The sequence below is a fragment of the Raphanus sativus genome, chromosome 4 (assembly GCF_000801105.2).
Source record: "Raphanus sativus cultivar WK10039 chromosome 4, ASM80110v3, whole genome shotgun sequence".
Lineage (NCBI taxonomy): Eukaryota > Viridiplantae > Streptophyta > Magnoliopsida > Brassicales > Brassicaceae > Raphanus > Raphanus sativus.
In genome coordinates, this window is record NC_079514.1 from 20,287,844 (window position 1) to 20,300,899 (window position 13,056).

At 51.3% G+C, this 13,056-nt stretch overlaps 2 protein-coding genes across 2 annotated transcripts; one reads left to right on the forward strand and one right to left on the reverse strand.

Moving 5' to 3' along the window:
* The first annotated feature begins 5,965 nt into the window (after window positions 1-5,965).
* On the forward strand, window positions 5,966-9,071 carry LOC130511174 (uncharacterized). The gene is made up of 6 exons (XM_057008047.1): window positions 5,966-6,209; window positions 6,300-6,525; window positions 6,658-7,683; window positions 7,771-7,934; window positions 8,052-8,480; window positions 8,926-9,071. The coding sequence occupies exons 1-6, from the start codon at window positions 5,966-5,968 to the stop codon at window positions 9,069-9,071; spliced, it is 2,235 nt and encodes a 744-aa protein (XP_056864027.1).
* Window positions 8,704-12,753, reverse strand: LOC130511741 (meiosis-specific protein ASY2-like). Its single transcript, XM_057009271.1, has 4 exons — window positions 11,849-12,753; window positions 11,646-11,780; window positions 10,671-11,563; window positions 8,704-10,598 (listed from the first exon to the last, which is right to left on the reverse strand). The coding sequence occupies exons 1-4, from the start codon at window positions 12,690-12,692 to the stop codon at window positions 9,504-9,506; spliced, it is 2,967 nt and encodes a 988-aa protein (XP_056865251.1). The 5' UTR covers window positions 12,693-12,753; the 3' UTR covers window positions 8,704-9,503.
* Window positions 12,754-13,056: the final 303 nt, after the last annotated feature.

Sequence of the window (13,056 nt, forward strand, 5' to 3'; positions counted from 1 at the left end):
ATAACATGAGAAATGTTGAATTCCACCGGGTCTTTAACATCCAGCGGGAGACTTCCGCGTGTCATCTTCCACTAGTAACCCTTTGGTCAAAGGCGTTCAACCTGTTGGTGGAGATCGGACATACTGGACTGCATTGCGGATTGCCAACACATTTTTCCCTAAATCACCTAGACCCTCCCTAGCGATCAAGTTAATAATGTGTGCACAACACCTCATGTGAAGAAAGTTACCATCTAAGACCAAAGCATCAGGCGCAACTGACCTAGACTGACTATGGAAACGCCTAAGAGCAGAGGTGTTAGCAATGGCGTTGTCTACCGTAATGCCAAACAGTTTCTCAATTCCCCAATCAGCTAAGCACTCTAAAAGAACTTGGGAAATGGTCTAACCTTTATGATCCATGACCAATTTGAAACCAAGGATGATCTTCTTCAGCTGCCAAGTTGGGTCAACAAAATGTGCAGTTACAGCCATATAACTTGCACCTGCCAAAAATTGCAAACAACAATTACATTAGAATTAATAAAAATGAGATTGATTTCTGCTTTCGGAATGAGAACTGTACCTGTCACTTGAGAATCCAAATATCACTTGTGAGGGAGACTCTTTGTTGTTTAGTGTACAACATTTCTTCAATGCCTCTTTCTTCTTCAGGAACATCTATCTTTACAATGTCTCTAGTAGCAGTACGCCTTGAGTGCGGTTTGTACAGATTGACCTTCACAGAAAAAAAAATATTACTCTCACGGAATCAGATAAACAATGTAACATAACGATGCTTTACCTTGTTGCAGAAGTACTTCAATCATGTGTACTATCTATGAAAGACAGCGGCAACTCAGCTAAGACCAATAGCTCATTCGTAACTTCTCTGACAACTTTCTCAGGTACTTTTGATGGCTTCAAATTGCCTTCATCATCATGGAAGTTTGACTCTTCCCTTTGCTGATTAAGTGTGCCTGGTACTCTCTGCAGATGAGTAGGTGCTTCTGGAGATTGGAGGTTCCCAACTTTGTTGCACATGAGAAGAACTTCTGGCAGTAGTGGCAAATGCACCTGTCACGGCTCTGCTTTGTTCTGGTGTAATGGTTCCAAACATCAGACCTTGGCACAACGACTTTTTTAAACTTCTTTGCCTGAGAAGTTTTTTCACATGGGGACTCTGTTTCCTTCCTCTTTCCACGCCTATCAGCAGTTTGGTGGTCTTCATACCCAACTTCATTTCCTTTCTCAGCTGACTCAGCTCCATTTTCTTGATGGATCATCGACGATGATGAAGTCATCTGCAATTGGTGAACCACAACATCACATAAATTAATTAACAAACGGACACAACAAAAACAAACAAAACTTGAAAACGGATACACGAAACTTGCTATAGTTACACACAACTTGACTTAATCAGGCAACAAACTTGAAACTGAACCATACTACAACTTGACTTAAGACAAACTGATACAACACTACATAACTATACTACAACTCAACACATTTCAAAAACCAACTAACTTGAAAACTTAAATATGAGAAGAAACATACGCGAACTCGACTTAAGACATAATCCTGTCGACAAAAGAAAACGACCAACTGAAACAGAATACAAAAACCCGACATAACCGAGAAACCCGATTGACAAACCGAGAAAATAAAAACCCATTAATCGATTGCAAAAGAATACGAAGATGGAGATGGTATGTCACCTCTGTGTGATTTCTTGAAAGATGAGGCAAGGAATTTCGGTGCTTTGTATCTCCACTTCGAGCAATTGAAGTTGCTTATATAAAGGATATATTCTCTAGGGTTTCGAATTTTTGATATGGTTGAACAGAAATGAATAGAAATCGGAGATAATCATGATTAGGAAATGTTATAAGGATTAGGTGTATCAAAATCTTTGGAGAAGTTAATGGCGATATATTCTTCAGAGATTCTCGAGCAGACAAATCAAAAAAGGAGAAAATGAGTTGCATGTTTAGTCCTAGGGCATCTATTAATTGGATAACCCGTTAACTCGCTTTGGGTGCGTGGTATATAACCGACCCATCCTGAAACCCATCATACAAAAATAAGCGACATCCGGATATTTATTCAAGATCCGAACTCGTTCAGAATCGGTTTTATCGACCGGTTCGGTCGGGTGATCGGGTTAATATGATTAAAATGTTGGGGATGGATTGTCACCACCCACAAGGCCCAGCGAACAGGAGGCCCATTACCATCAAGGAGGGAGCGGTCGGCTCGGCGTCGGCTCCTCGACTGACCCCGACTCGGCTCGTGACTACTTTAGCTAGAGGACGAGCAGCCGAAGCGAGCAACCAAACAGCTCGGGCCGAGCAGTCATCCCGATTGGGCCTGTATATCGAAAAGCCCATGACCAAAGGGAAGCGAATTAGGTCGAGACTAACCGACCTAGGAGACTATATAAGGAGTTGAGGACAAGAAGGAAGGGTATCACCACTTAGAGACACAGACTTGCGGCCAGATTAGGGTTTCCTTTATTCTCTTTGTATCTCGCCGCTCTCTTGTACTTCCGGCTAGGAGCTCGCCGAGCATCGACTAGCCGGCTTTCTTACTCTTGTACCCTCGTTATTCCGACTCTAATAAAACGTCTCTGTTCATCCCACTCTTGAGTTCTTCTATTTTCTGTTGACCAAACTCACCTTAAACAATTGGCGCCCACCGTGGGGCCGATCAGAGTAACGTTTCTTAGCCTAGTATGACGATTGGTGACTCGAACCCCGGCTCTTCCGGCGAAGCGACCGAGCTTACGCCTCCGCCTCCTCCTCCCCTTCTCTCGTCGGACTTCATGAGCTCCGTGATGGCTCGCCTCGCGCATCAAGAAGAAGTCCAGAAAACGACGAATGAGCAGCTCGCTGCTCTCGTGGCTGCCCTCACTGCTCCCGCTGGACCGACGAACCGTTCCCAACCCGTCTGCCGGCATCTCTTCCCCCAACGCCGGCAGAAGACCGCGCTGTGGACGAATCTGACCCTAACGGTCCTCCCGCCGTATACCCTACTCCGACGACAGCAGATCCGACGACGATTCGAGATCGCGAGATCGCCGAGCTCAAACTCAGCCTCAACAAATGAGCTCGCAGATCCACCAAGCGACGAGCGCAGCCCCTCAGATCGACAGCGTCATCGCCTCTACTTCGCGCTCGCCCTTCGCTAGCGAGCTAACCAGGGTCCAGCTCCGCAAGATAGAAAAGCTCCGTCTCCCCGAGTACAAACCCGGCGGCGACCCCGTCGAACATCTGACAGCCTTCAACATAGCTATGGCCAGAGCTCGCCTTTCCGACGAAGAGAAGGACGCAGGATACTGTCAGCTCTTCGTCGAAACACTCAACGAACAAGCGCTAACCTGGTTCTCACAGCTCAGCGAGAACTCGATTCGCAGTTTCCGAGACCTATCAGCCGTTTTCCTCAAGACTTACATCATGTTTACCAAGCGAGCAGCAACCGCTTCCAGCCTGTGGAATATGGCGCAAACAAAGGACCAAAGCCTCAAGGACTACATGGAAAAGTTCAAGACGATCGTTTCCCGAGTCGACGTCCCTGATCACATCGCTATCGACGCTTTGATGAACACTCTCCTCGTCAACTCGAAGTTTCGTAAGGACCTGTATTCCAACCCCACGACTTCGCTTCCCGATGCTATTGCCCGGTCTCACAATTTCATCCGAATGGAAGAAGACACCAAGGCAATAATTCGGAAGCAGAACGCTGCCAAGCCGGTTGCAGCCAAAAGTGGGGTGCTCGGCCAGAGCCACGCCAGCACGCGCCAGCTGATAACGGCGGCAAAAAAGGAGGTCTCCTCTACGTCGTGGACGAGAACAACGCCCCTGTCTCAACCATGGTCATGCACGATAAAAAGTGGAATGTTTACCAGCGAGAGACCGACTCTCCAGATGCATCTCCCAGTACCCCGAGTGCTGGTGTCGTGGCTAAAGTCGATTCGGCTCCAGGACCGACCAGAACTCCCATCGATCTCACGAAACATTGCAAGTATCACGACGTGAAGGGACACGACACGACCGAGTGCAAATCCCTCTACGCCCAGTTCCTCTCCTCGATCGAAAGCGGGGATTACAAGATCCAGCCGCCTAAACCAAAGCCAAAAGGAGAAAACAGCTGGAGCAGGAACAAAGACAAGAAGGCTCAGCGTAAATCGCAGGGCAAGAACCGTAAAAACGACAAACAGTCGAAGGATACGGAGAAAGCTGCTCGAGAGACCGATGATGACGACGACTCGGCAGATGACGATCAGCCGACCAATCGCCAGCGCATCGAAGTGATCCGCGCCCAACCGCAACAAGAGAACGAATCCGGGTCCTCGTCCGAAGAAGACGACGACACGAAAAACCTAGACAGCACTACGGATCTTCGCTCCCTCCTCGATCAAAAGTTTCGATCCGCTACCGAGGAAACGCCAGTCTCCTCCGATCTCCGCCGACAGATCGATTCGAATCGCGCCGCGAAAGCTTCGGCACAAGAATCCTCCCAAGGCAGTGCGCCGACAAGCCGAACTGCGATCTGCGAGACAAACTCAACAAGAAGATCGGCGACTTGCGGACAACCCTTAACCGCAAGAAAAGGGATACTGCCGAACGAGTAACGACCTCCGTGACGTGCTCCGCGCAAAGCGAGCACAAACTCGTCCCCGGATAAACGTCATTATGGGTGGATCGCCTCCCTGCGGCGATTCGGTAAGAGCAGTCAAAGACCACCGAAGGCAAGCCACTACTTCCCAACGGTGGCCCCAGAAGCAAGTGGACGATCAGCCGATTACCTTTTCGTCTGACGATACACTCGGCGTGCACCTCCCTCATAACGATCCTTTGCTCGTCGTGCTCGGTGTCGACAAGTACGACGTCACAAAAGTACTTATCGATACGGGGAGCTCGGTCGATATCATCTTTCGCGAAACCCTCGTAAAGATGGGATTGACCTCAATGACGTCAAGCCTTCTACTCGGACCCTGACAGGGTTCAACGGCTCGTCAGAAGTGATCGCAGGCACGATCCGCCTCTCGGTTCACGCATGCGGGGTCACTCGGACAGTCAAGTTTTCTGTGGTCGGTTCCAAAGCCCCTTACCACGTTATACTCGGCACCCCATGGCTGCATTCAATGCGAGCAATCGCATCAACGTATCATCAGTGTGTTAAGTTCCCAGGATCAGACGGATCGATCAAAACTCTGAAAGGCGATCAGCAGGCGCGGTGATCTCCTGATCGCCACGGTTAAAATCCAGCGCTCCCAATCACTTGTCAACTCGGTCTCTCCTCCCACGAGCAAAGTCTGCCCGCAAAAGGAAGAGGTTCTCGAAGTACCAGTTGACGAGTCGGATCCGAGCAAATCAGTCCGAGTAGGCGCATTTCTGCCCGACGAAATGCAGCAGAAGATTCTCGAGTTCCTTAAGCAAAACCTATCCACATTCGCCTGGACAATGTCTGATATGAAGGGAATCGATCCAGCTATCACGACCCACGAGCTCAATGTTGATCCCAACTTCAAACCCATCCGGCAGAAGAGAAGAAAGTTGGGACCAGAGCGATCCAAAGCAGTCGCAGAAGAAGTCGAGCGTTTACTCGGTGCCGGCTCAATCACTGAAGTTCGTTACCCGGAATGGCTAGCCAACCCGGTGGTCGTTAAGAAGAAGAACGGTAAATGGCGCGTCTGCGTCGATTTTACCGACCTCAACAAAGCATGTCCTAAGGACAGCTACCCGTTGCCTAGCATCGATCGCCTAGTCGAATCGACGGCCGGCAACGAGATGCTGACGTTCATGGACGCCTTCTCGGGCTATAACCAGATCCTGATGCACCCAGACGACCGGGAGAAAACCGCTTTCATCACTGACCGGGGAACTTACTGTTATAAGGTGATGCCATTCGGGTTGAAAAACGCCGGGGCAACCTACCAGAGGCTCGTTAACAGGATGTTCGCCGACCAGTTGGGGAAACAATGGAAGTTTATATCGACGACATGCTCGTCAAATCCCTCCGAGCCGACGACCACCTAGCACACTTGAAGGAATGCTTCGCCATCCTAAACAAGTACGGGATGAAGTTGAATCCCGCAAAGTGCACGTTTGGCGTCTCCTCGGGCGAATTCCTTGGTTACATCGTCACGCAACGAGGAATAGAGGCTAACCCGAAACAGATCTCAGCAGTCCTGAACCTCCCCAGTCCGAGAAACTGCCGCGGAAGTTCAGAGACTAACAGGACGCATCGCCGCCCTTAATCGCTTTATCTCCCGATCTACCGACAAGTGTCTTCCTTCTATGATCTCCTCCGAGGGAACAAGAAGTTCATCTGGGATGATAAATGCGAGGACGCGTTCGTTCAACTCAAGCAATACCTGACAACTCCTCCCGTCTTGGCCAAGCCGGACGTAGGAGACGTTTTGTCTCTCTATATCGCCGTCTCCTCGGCAGCCGTCAGCAGTGTTTTGATCAAGGAGGATCGCGGCGAGCAGCGTCCGATTTTTTACACGAGCAGACGCATGACCGGCCCGGAGACCAGGTACCCAACCCTTGAGAAGCTGGCTCTGGCCGTCGTCGACTCCGCGAGGAAATTACGACCCTACTTCCAGTCACACTCTATCGAAGTTCTGACCGACCAACCGCTCCGCACCGTCCTGCAAAATCCCAACAGAGCCGGCCGGCTGACCAAGTGGGCAATCGAACTGAGCGAGCTTGACATTACGTACAAATGTCGAACAGCCGCCAAATCTCAAGTCCTCGCCGACTTCCTTGTCGAGCTCACGCCAGATCTTGCACAAGATCTCGACGTCCCGAGCCCCAATTGGATTCTTCATGTCGACGGATCATCGACGAGTAAAGGATCCGGTGCTGGGGTCCAGCTTCAGTCGCCAACAGGAGAACTCATCCGCCAGTCTTTCAGTTTCGGCTTCCCGGCTTCTAACAACGAAGCAGAGTATGAATCGTTGATCGCCGGGCTTCGTCTCGCCCGAGCCGTCAAAGCCAAACGCTTGAGTGCTTATTGCGACTCGCAGCTCGTCGCCAGCCAGTTTAGCGGCGACTACGATGCTCGCAATGATAGAATGGATGCGTATCTTCGAGTGGTTCAAGAGCTCGCTAGGGAATTCGATTTCTTCGAACTCACCAAGGTTCCTCGCGGAGAGAACGTTTGCGCCGATGCCCTAGCCGCACTCGGGAGCAAACTCCACGATCAGGTCAAAAGGACGATACCCATACATCGGATTGACCGACCAAGCATTGATCCCTCCTCCGACGAAAGCTCTCCCATCGCTCCAATCTTTGCAACAACTCGACGATCCACCACCGATCAAACCGAAACTGAGACACCGGATCAAGCCGACACTGAGATGCTCGATCGTGACGACACCCCAGTCGATTGGCGAGTCGAGTTCCTGGATTATCTCCTACGAGAAGAACTGCCAAAAGATAAGTGGGCAGCGAGACGCCTGAAGAGACGCAGCGCCCACTATGTCATCATGAACGACGAACTTCACCGAGTAACCGCGAACAAGGTTCTCTTAAAGTGCATCCAGGGCGATGAAGTACGCCGAGTAATGGCTGAAACTCACGACGGAGCAGGAGGAAACCACTCGGGAGGCCGAGCACTCGCCCTTAAGGTTCGAAGCTTGGGATTCTTTTGGCCGTCTATGAACACTGACTGCGAGGCATACGCTCGTCGGTGCGACAAATGCCAGCGTCACGCTCCGAGCATCCACAGTCCCACTGAGCTGTTGCGGACATCTGCTGCCCCTTATCCGTTCATGAGGTGGGGGATGGACATCATCGGGCCAATGCCGACCTCGCGCCAACGTCGTTTCATCCTGGTCCTCACTGATTACTTCACCAAATGGATTGAAGCCGAAGCGTTCTCTCAGGTGACGGACAAGGAAGTCCGCACCTTCGTCTGGAAGAACATCATTTGCCGTCACGGTTTGCCGTACGAGATCATAACGGACAATGGCTCTCAGTTCATGTCCGGAAACTTCAAAGAGTTCTGCAACAAGTGGAATATCCGTCTAAGCCCTTCGACTCCTCGTTACCCGCAAGGAAACGGACAGGCGGAATCTTCCAACAAGATTATCATCGATGGTATCAAGAAGCGACTCGACCTAAAGAAAGGCCATTGGGCCGACGAGCTGGACGGCGTCCTCTGGTCACACCGAACGACTCCCCGCGGTGCGACCAAATCCACCCCTTTCTCTCTTGCCTATGGGATGGAAGCAATGGCCCCCGCCGAAGTTAACGTGACAAGTCTTCGGCGCGCCAAGATGCCGCAGTTCGTCGAGCTTAATCAAGATATGCTCCTCGATGCCCTCGATGAACTCGAGGAAAAACGAGATCAAGCGCTTCTTCGGATCCAAAATTACCAGAACCAGATCGAGAGCTACTATAATAAGAAGGTAAAAGCGCGCCCTCTCGAGCTCGGCGATCTCGTCCTCCGAAAAGTCTTCGACAACACAAAGGAGCTCAACGCTGGCAAGCTAGGGACCAATTGGGAAGGACCTTACAAGATCACCCGAGTCGTTCGACCAGGCGTCTACCGACTCGAGACTTCCCGCGGAGAGGCAGTCCCACGAGCCTGGAACTCTATGCATCTTCGCCTCTTCTACCAATAGATTCGTCTCATCTTTTTTCCGAGCGAATGACCAACAGGTCACTGTTCGCGAAAAAAAAAAAAAAAAAAAAAAAAAAAAAAAAAAAAAAAAAAAAAACCGAGTAGATGCACCTAACCGTCACTTCTACTCGTCCGAGTGAATGCGCTACTACAGCCACTTTCACTCGGTCAAACGAACTACGAAAGGCTTGATCCTCATCCGAGGTACGTAGGCATCCCTTCACAGGGTCCAGCCCCAACCAAAACAAAGTCCAAACTTTTTTTAGAATGACTAACGGTCACCTTTCCCCGAACAAACGATGCCAGCCCCTTCGTCAAGCGGAGCACGAGCACTCGCCCAGCAAAATCGGCTGAGCCTTGATCAGGTATCAGCCGAAGGGAATAACAGCCTTGCGTCACCTGTGCGTCGTGCACTGACCGGCTATCCAATGGAAATTTCAGACCAAGTCTGATCGAAGAACGACGGTTTGGCCGACCAATAGTTCTCTCGATCACTGCAATGCGTCTCGAAACCTTTTCCTCGGCAATTCAGTAGAACGATTAGAGTCTCTTTGTATTTACTTGAACGTTAGACTTGTAAAAGCTTCGTTGAATAAATAAGAATGCGAACGAACGACTCTCTAATCACTCTTCTATCTGAAAAGGAGGGAACTCGCTGGCAAATGCGAGCAACCATCCGGACTATTTCGTTTCTCGGTTATGGACAAGTGAAAAATGATTTATATACTTCTAAGTTAAACGACTTACGGAAATATATAAAGAAACACTTGTCTGATAAAAACCAAAAGAAAATAATTCATACATCAAAGGCTTAACGCCGAGAAGCGAGGTCTTAAACAAACAAGGCCAAACGGCCGAAAAAGAGATACAACAAACATGGGTAATCATCCCTCAGCAGGGGGATCTTTCTTCTCAGGAGGGCCCGAGCTGGATACGTTGCCGGTACTTTGACCCTTGCTCGATGGAGAGGCAAGCCTGATCTCGCGGTTCGGATCCGAAAGGCCTTCACTCGCGTCAGGATCGGAAGTCCCGAGGGACGAACTGTCGGAGATTGTAACCAACTTCTCCCGGGCATCGGCACCGGGCGCCTTCGGGTCCACTTCAACGGCTTTCTTGTCTGGCGCAGCCGCTTTGATAGGAAGAGTGGCGTCGGGACGAGCAGGAGATTGTACCGTGTCGAGGAGGTCCCTAATAAATCCATCACTCGGAGATCGGAGCGCTGCCGCGGCTTCAGAATCGATCAGCTCAAGGTTCGACCCATGCTTGTCAACCTTCTCGAGGATTTCTTCGATCACGAACCGAGACTTCAGCACCAAAGGAGACAAGGTTAGATCCGAGTCCGGAATCACGCCTACCTCCAGACGAGTCGTCTCCCCATCGTAGTACTTCTCCAAGTCGGCGTACGTATCAATGGTCTCCTGAGGGATATCTTTCCCCGATTCCTTCAAAGCCTCGAGGCAGTCTCGCATCCCGCGCGCTTGACCAAGCATACACCGCGAGTCCTCGAAATCATCACGGCGCTTCTCTCGGTCCTGAATATTTTTGAAGCGTCGGGAGCATTTTCCCGTCATTGCCGCCATCACGCGGATTCGCTCATGAGTGACCTCAAGTTTGCGAGATTCCCTCAAGCGATCCATCTCCCGGGAGAAATTCAAAGCAGAGGCCACCACCTCCTTCTCGAGAGTCGCATTCTTGCCTTGCAAGTCGGCATTTCTCTTCCGCAACTCGGCTTTCTCTTTCTCCGCCTTCTTTACCAGGTCCCGAGCAGACGCCAACTCGATCGCCATGATTCCCCTCTGCTCGTCGAGCTCCTTCCTCAGCGCTTCTTCTTGGGCAACTGCTTCGTCCTTTGCACGGACTGCATCCTTCAAAGCCCGAGTCGCGCGTTTATGGCTCCTCTTCTGCTTGTCGACCAACTCGAACGCGCCTCTCAGCTCCTCATCGTATTTCCTCACTAAAACGTTCCAGTCTCCGAGGCTCTGCACGACAAACCACGTAGCGTCAGCAAACGAATAAGAAGAAAAAGAGATAAAGTCAGAAACCCGACTTACCATGATGGAGGTACGGGCGGCGAACTTGTACTCCTCCTTGAAGATCAAGTCCTTGACCGGCGGCAGCGCGCCCCGATCTCCCCTAAACTGACGAACCAGGCGACCGCACTCCTGCTCGTCATGCGCTAGCGGGACCTCGCGGTCGTAAGAGAAAGAAACCCTGTCCGGACAACCCTTCTTTTTCTTCTTCCTCTTCTTCGGGACAGCAACGGTCCCTTCAGCGACCTGAGGAGCGGGTTCCTCCGGCACGACTTCACGCCCCGGGCCCAGCGATTCCCCGGAACGGGTGGCATCTTCCTCCTCGTCGTTCAGCTCCTCAGAAGAGCCTCGAGGAACCATTTCGGCGGCTTTCTTCTTCCTCTTCCTCCCCTTGTCCTTCTTCTTGGCCTTTGGAGAGACCGCCGGAAGATCTTCGTCGCGGCTGCCCGCAGGCTGTGATTCGGGGACCACCTCATCTTTGGAACCACCGCTCGGTTCCAGGTCCCTGAGCTCGCCTTCCTCAACGGACGAGGATCGGATCGCGGGAGAATCGCCCCTTGCCTTCTTCCTTCTCCCCTCTGACCCAGAATGCCCTTGAGGAGAGGAAGCCCCAACGTTCGTTTCCTCGACAGCCGCGCCCTCCTCTTCGCGCTGTCTCTTCTTGTTGGTCTTTCTAACCAACTGAGCCTCAGCGTCCGACTCAGTCGCGCTCGGATCTCCTAAATTAGGCGAGCCCGCGGTATCGGGCTGAGATTTCTTTGCGGAGCCGACTTTCTTCGCAACCACCAAACTCAAATTTGGAATAGTCCTCATCGCTCTTGCTCGGTTTATCTCCCTCTGCTCGGCCGAATTGAACAAATTGACCCTCTTCGTCTTATTCGTGACAATGGGGATCGTGTCCGAACGCCAAACCTCTGCGATAAGTAAAAGCAAAATTAGATTCCATATCAAAAGGGACGTGTCAAAGCAAAGGAAAGAGCGAAAGGAAAGACTTACGCTGACTAATCCACCCGATCGATCGACTAATCCTCCGGTAGGAAAAATTATTCCAATGGTCCTGTCTCTGCGATGCGATCAGACGCGCGCTCGTCAAAAAGTCCTCCTCGTACTCTGCGGTGTTCGGAAGAGCAACTGCAAAGAAAGACAAACGGGAGTTAGACCACAAGAAACGGAAAATAAAACTGACGGGTGGTTTATACCCATCTCTCGGGCCCATAAAACACGATAGCCGGTCCTCAGCGGCTCCTCGAACGCAGCCCTGTCAGATTTGACGTAGAAGTAGGACCGCTGCCAGTTGTTCGTCTTGTTGGGGTAGCCGGTCACCACGTTATAGTTGGGGCGGATCTTCAGCGAAATCAGTCCGCCCTTTATCTTCGCTGACACTAATTCCTCGAAAGCTCGGACGTTGAGAGGAACACCAGCTTCTGCTCCGATAATCGTCAGTGCCACGGCCAGCCGCCACGCACCATTCAGAAATTGGCTAAGGGCGGCTCCTCGGCGCATCGCAAACGCAGTGACGATTCGAGGAATCGGAAACCACAGCTTCGTGTCGCCCTCGAAGTACGACTCGTAGACGCACTGGTAGCCTTTCGGAGGAGACCAGGGCCGCTGGTCGCTATTCGGGATTATAAACGTAACCCCCGCTGCGTCGCGAGCCCGTAGGAGTCTCGTCACCGACTCGACGGTCGACCTCGTCTTCTCGACACCCCGCCAGTCCTGGCCTTCAACGACCGAAGGACGCACGCGCTCCCGATCAAGCGGAGGTTGCTCCTCGAAGATGTTCCCCGGATAAAAGCTTATCGGGATCATCTGATCGTCAACATGATCACGACCGTCGTCGTCCTTCCGCGACTGCACTCTCGATTCCGAAATAAGAACGCGCTGCGCACGACTCAAGTTCTCTGTATCCATCATCGCCTCGCGATGAACCGCCTCTTGGCTTCCTTCAGAACCACGGACCGTCTCTAAGTCATCACCAGATCCCGACGAGGCCGCACGCATCTTCCCCTTTTGTTCTCGAGAAAGTTTCTTACTTGTCGACATTACCGAGTAAACGATAAAACGAGAGCAGAAGAAAGAGAGAGAAGCAACTTAGAGAAAGAGAGAGAGAGTACCTGAAGATTGCGGAAGAATGGGAGATCTGAAGGAAGATCTCTTATTTATAGGGAAGGGGACGCGCGCTCAACGAGGCGTCATAATTAGCCCTAAACGGGCCTAAATGGGCCTCTAGACGGGCTCGCGCGTCGGTCTCAAGCGCGACCTTTCGGTTTCCCGGTCCGAAACCTAACGACGCTTTGGCTTCCCGATCCAAAACCTAGTAACGGTTCGGCTCCCTCGCTACAATTGGCGACGGTTCGACGTCATACCATGAATCGAATGCGATCAGATCCCCGGTTTGGAAAGACCG

What these genes read in the sequence shown, in the direction of transcription:
- LOC130511174 (XM_057008047.1), top strand. Translation starts at nt 5,966, where the DNA reads ATGGAAGTTTATATCGACGACATGCTCGTCAAATCCCTCCGAGCCGAC. An exon ending in TCCGAGAAACTGCCGCGGAA is followed by an intron (nt 6,210 to 6,299) that starts GTTCAGAGACTA and finishes ATCTCCTCCGAG; the next exon opens with GGAACAAGAAGTTCATCTGG. An exon ending in GAACATCATTTGCCGTCACG is followed by an intron (nt 7,935 to 8,051) that starts GTTTGCCGTACG and finishes GTTACCCGCAAG; the next exon opens with GAAACGGACAGGCGGAATCT.
- LOC130511741 (XM_057009271.1), bottom strand. Translation starts at nt 12,692, where the DNA reads ATGTCGACAAGTAAGAAACTTTCTCGAGAACAAAAGGGGAAGATGCGT. An exon ending in TTTATGGGCCCGAGAGATGG is followed by an intron (nt 11,781 to 11,848) that starts GTATAAACCACC and finishes CTTTCTTTGCAG; the next exon opens with TTGCTCTTCCGAACACCGCA. An exon ending in CCGCCCGTACCTCCATCATG is followed by an intron (nt 10,599 to 10,670) that starts GTAAGTCGGGTT and finishes TTTGTCGTGCAG; the next exon opens with AGCCTCGGAGACTGGAACGT.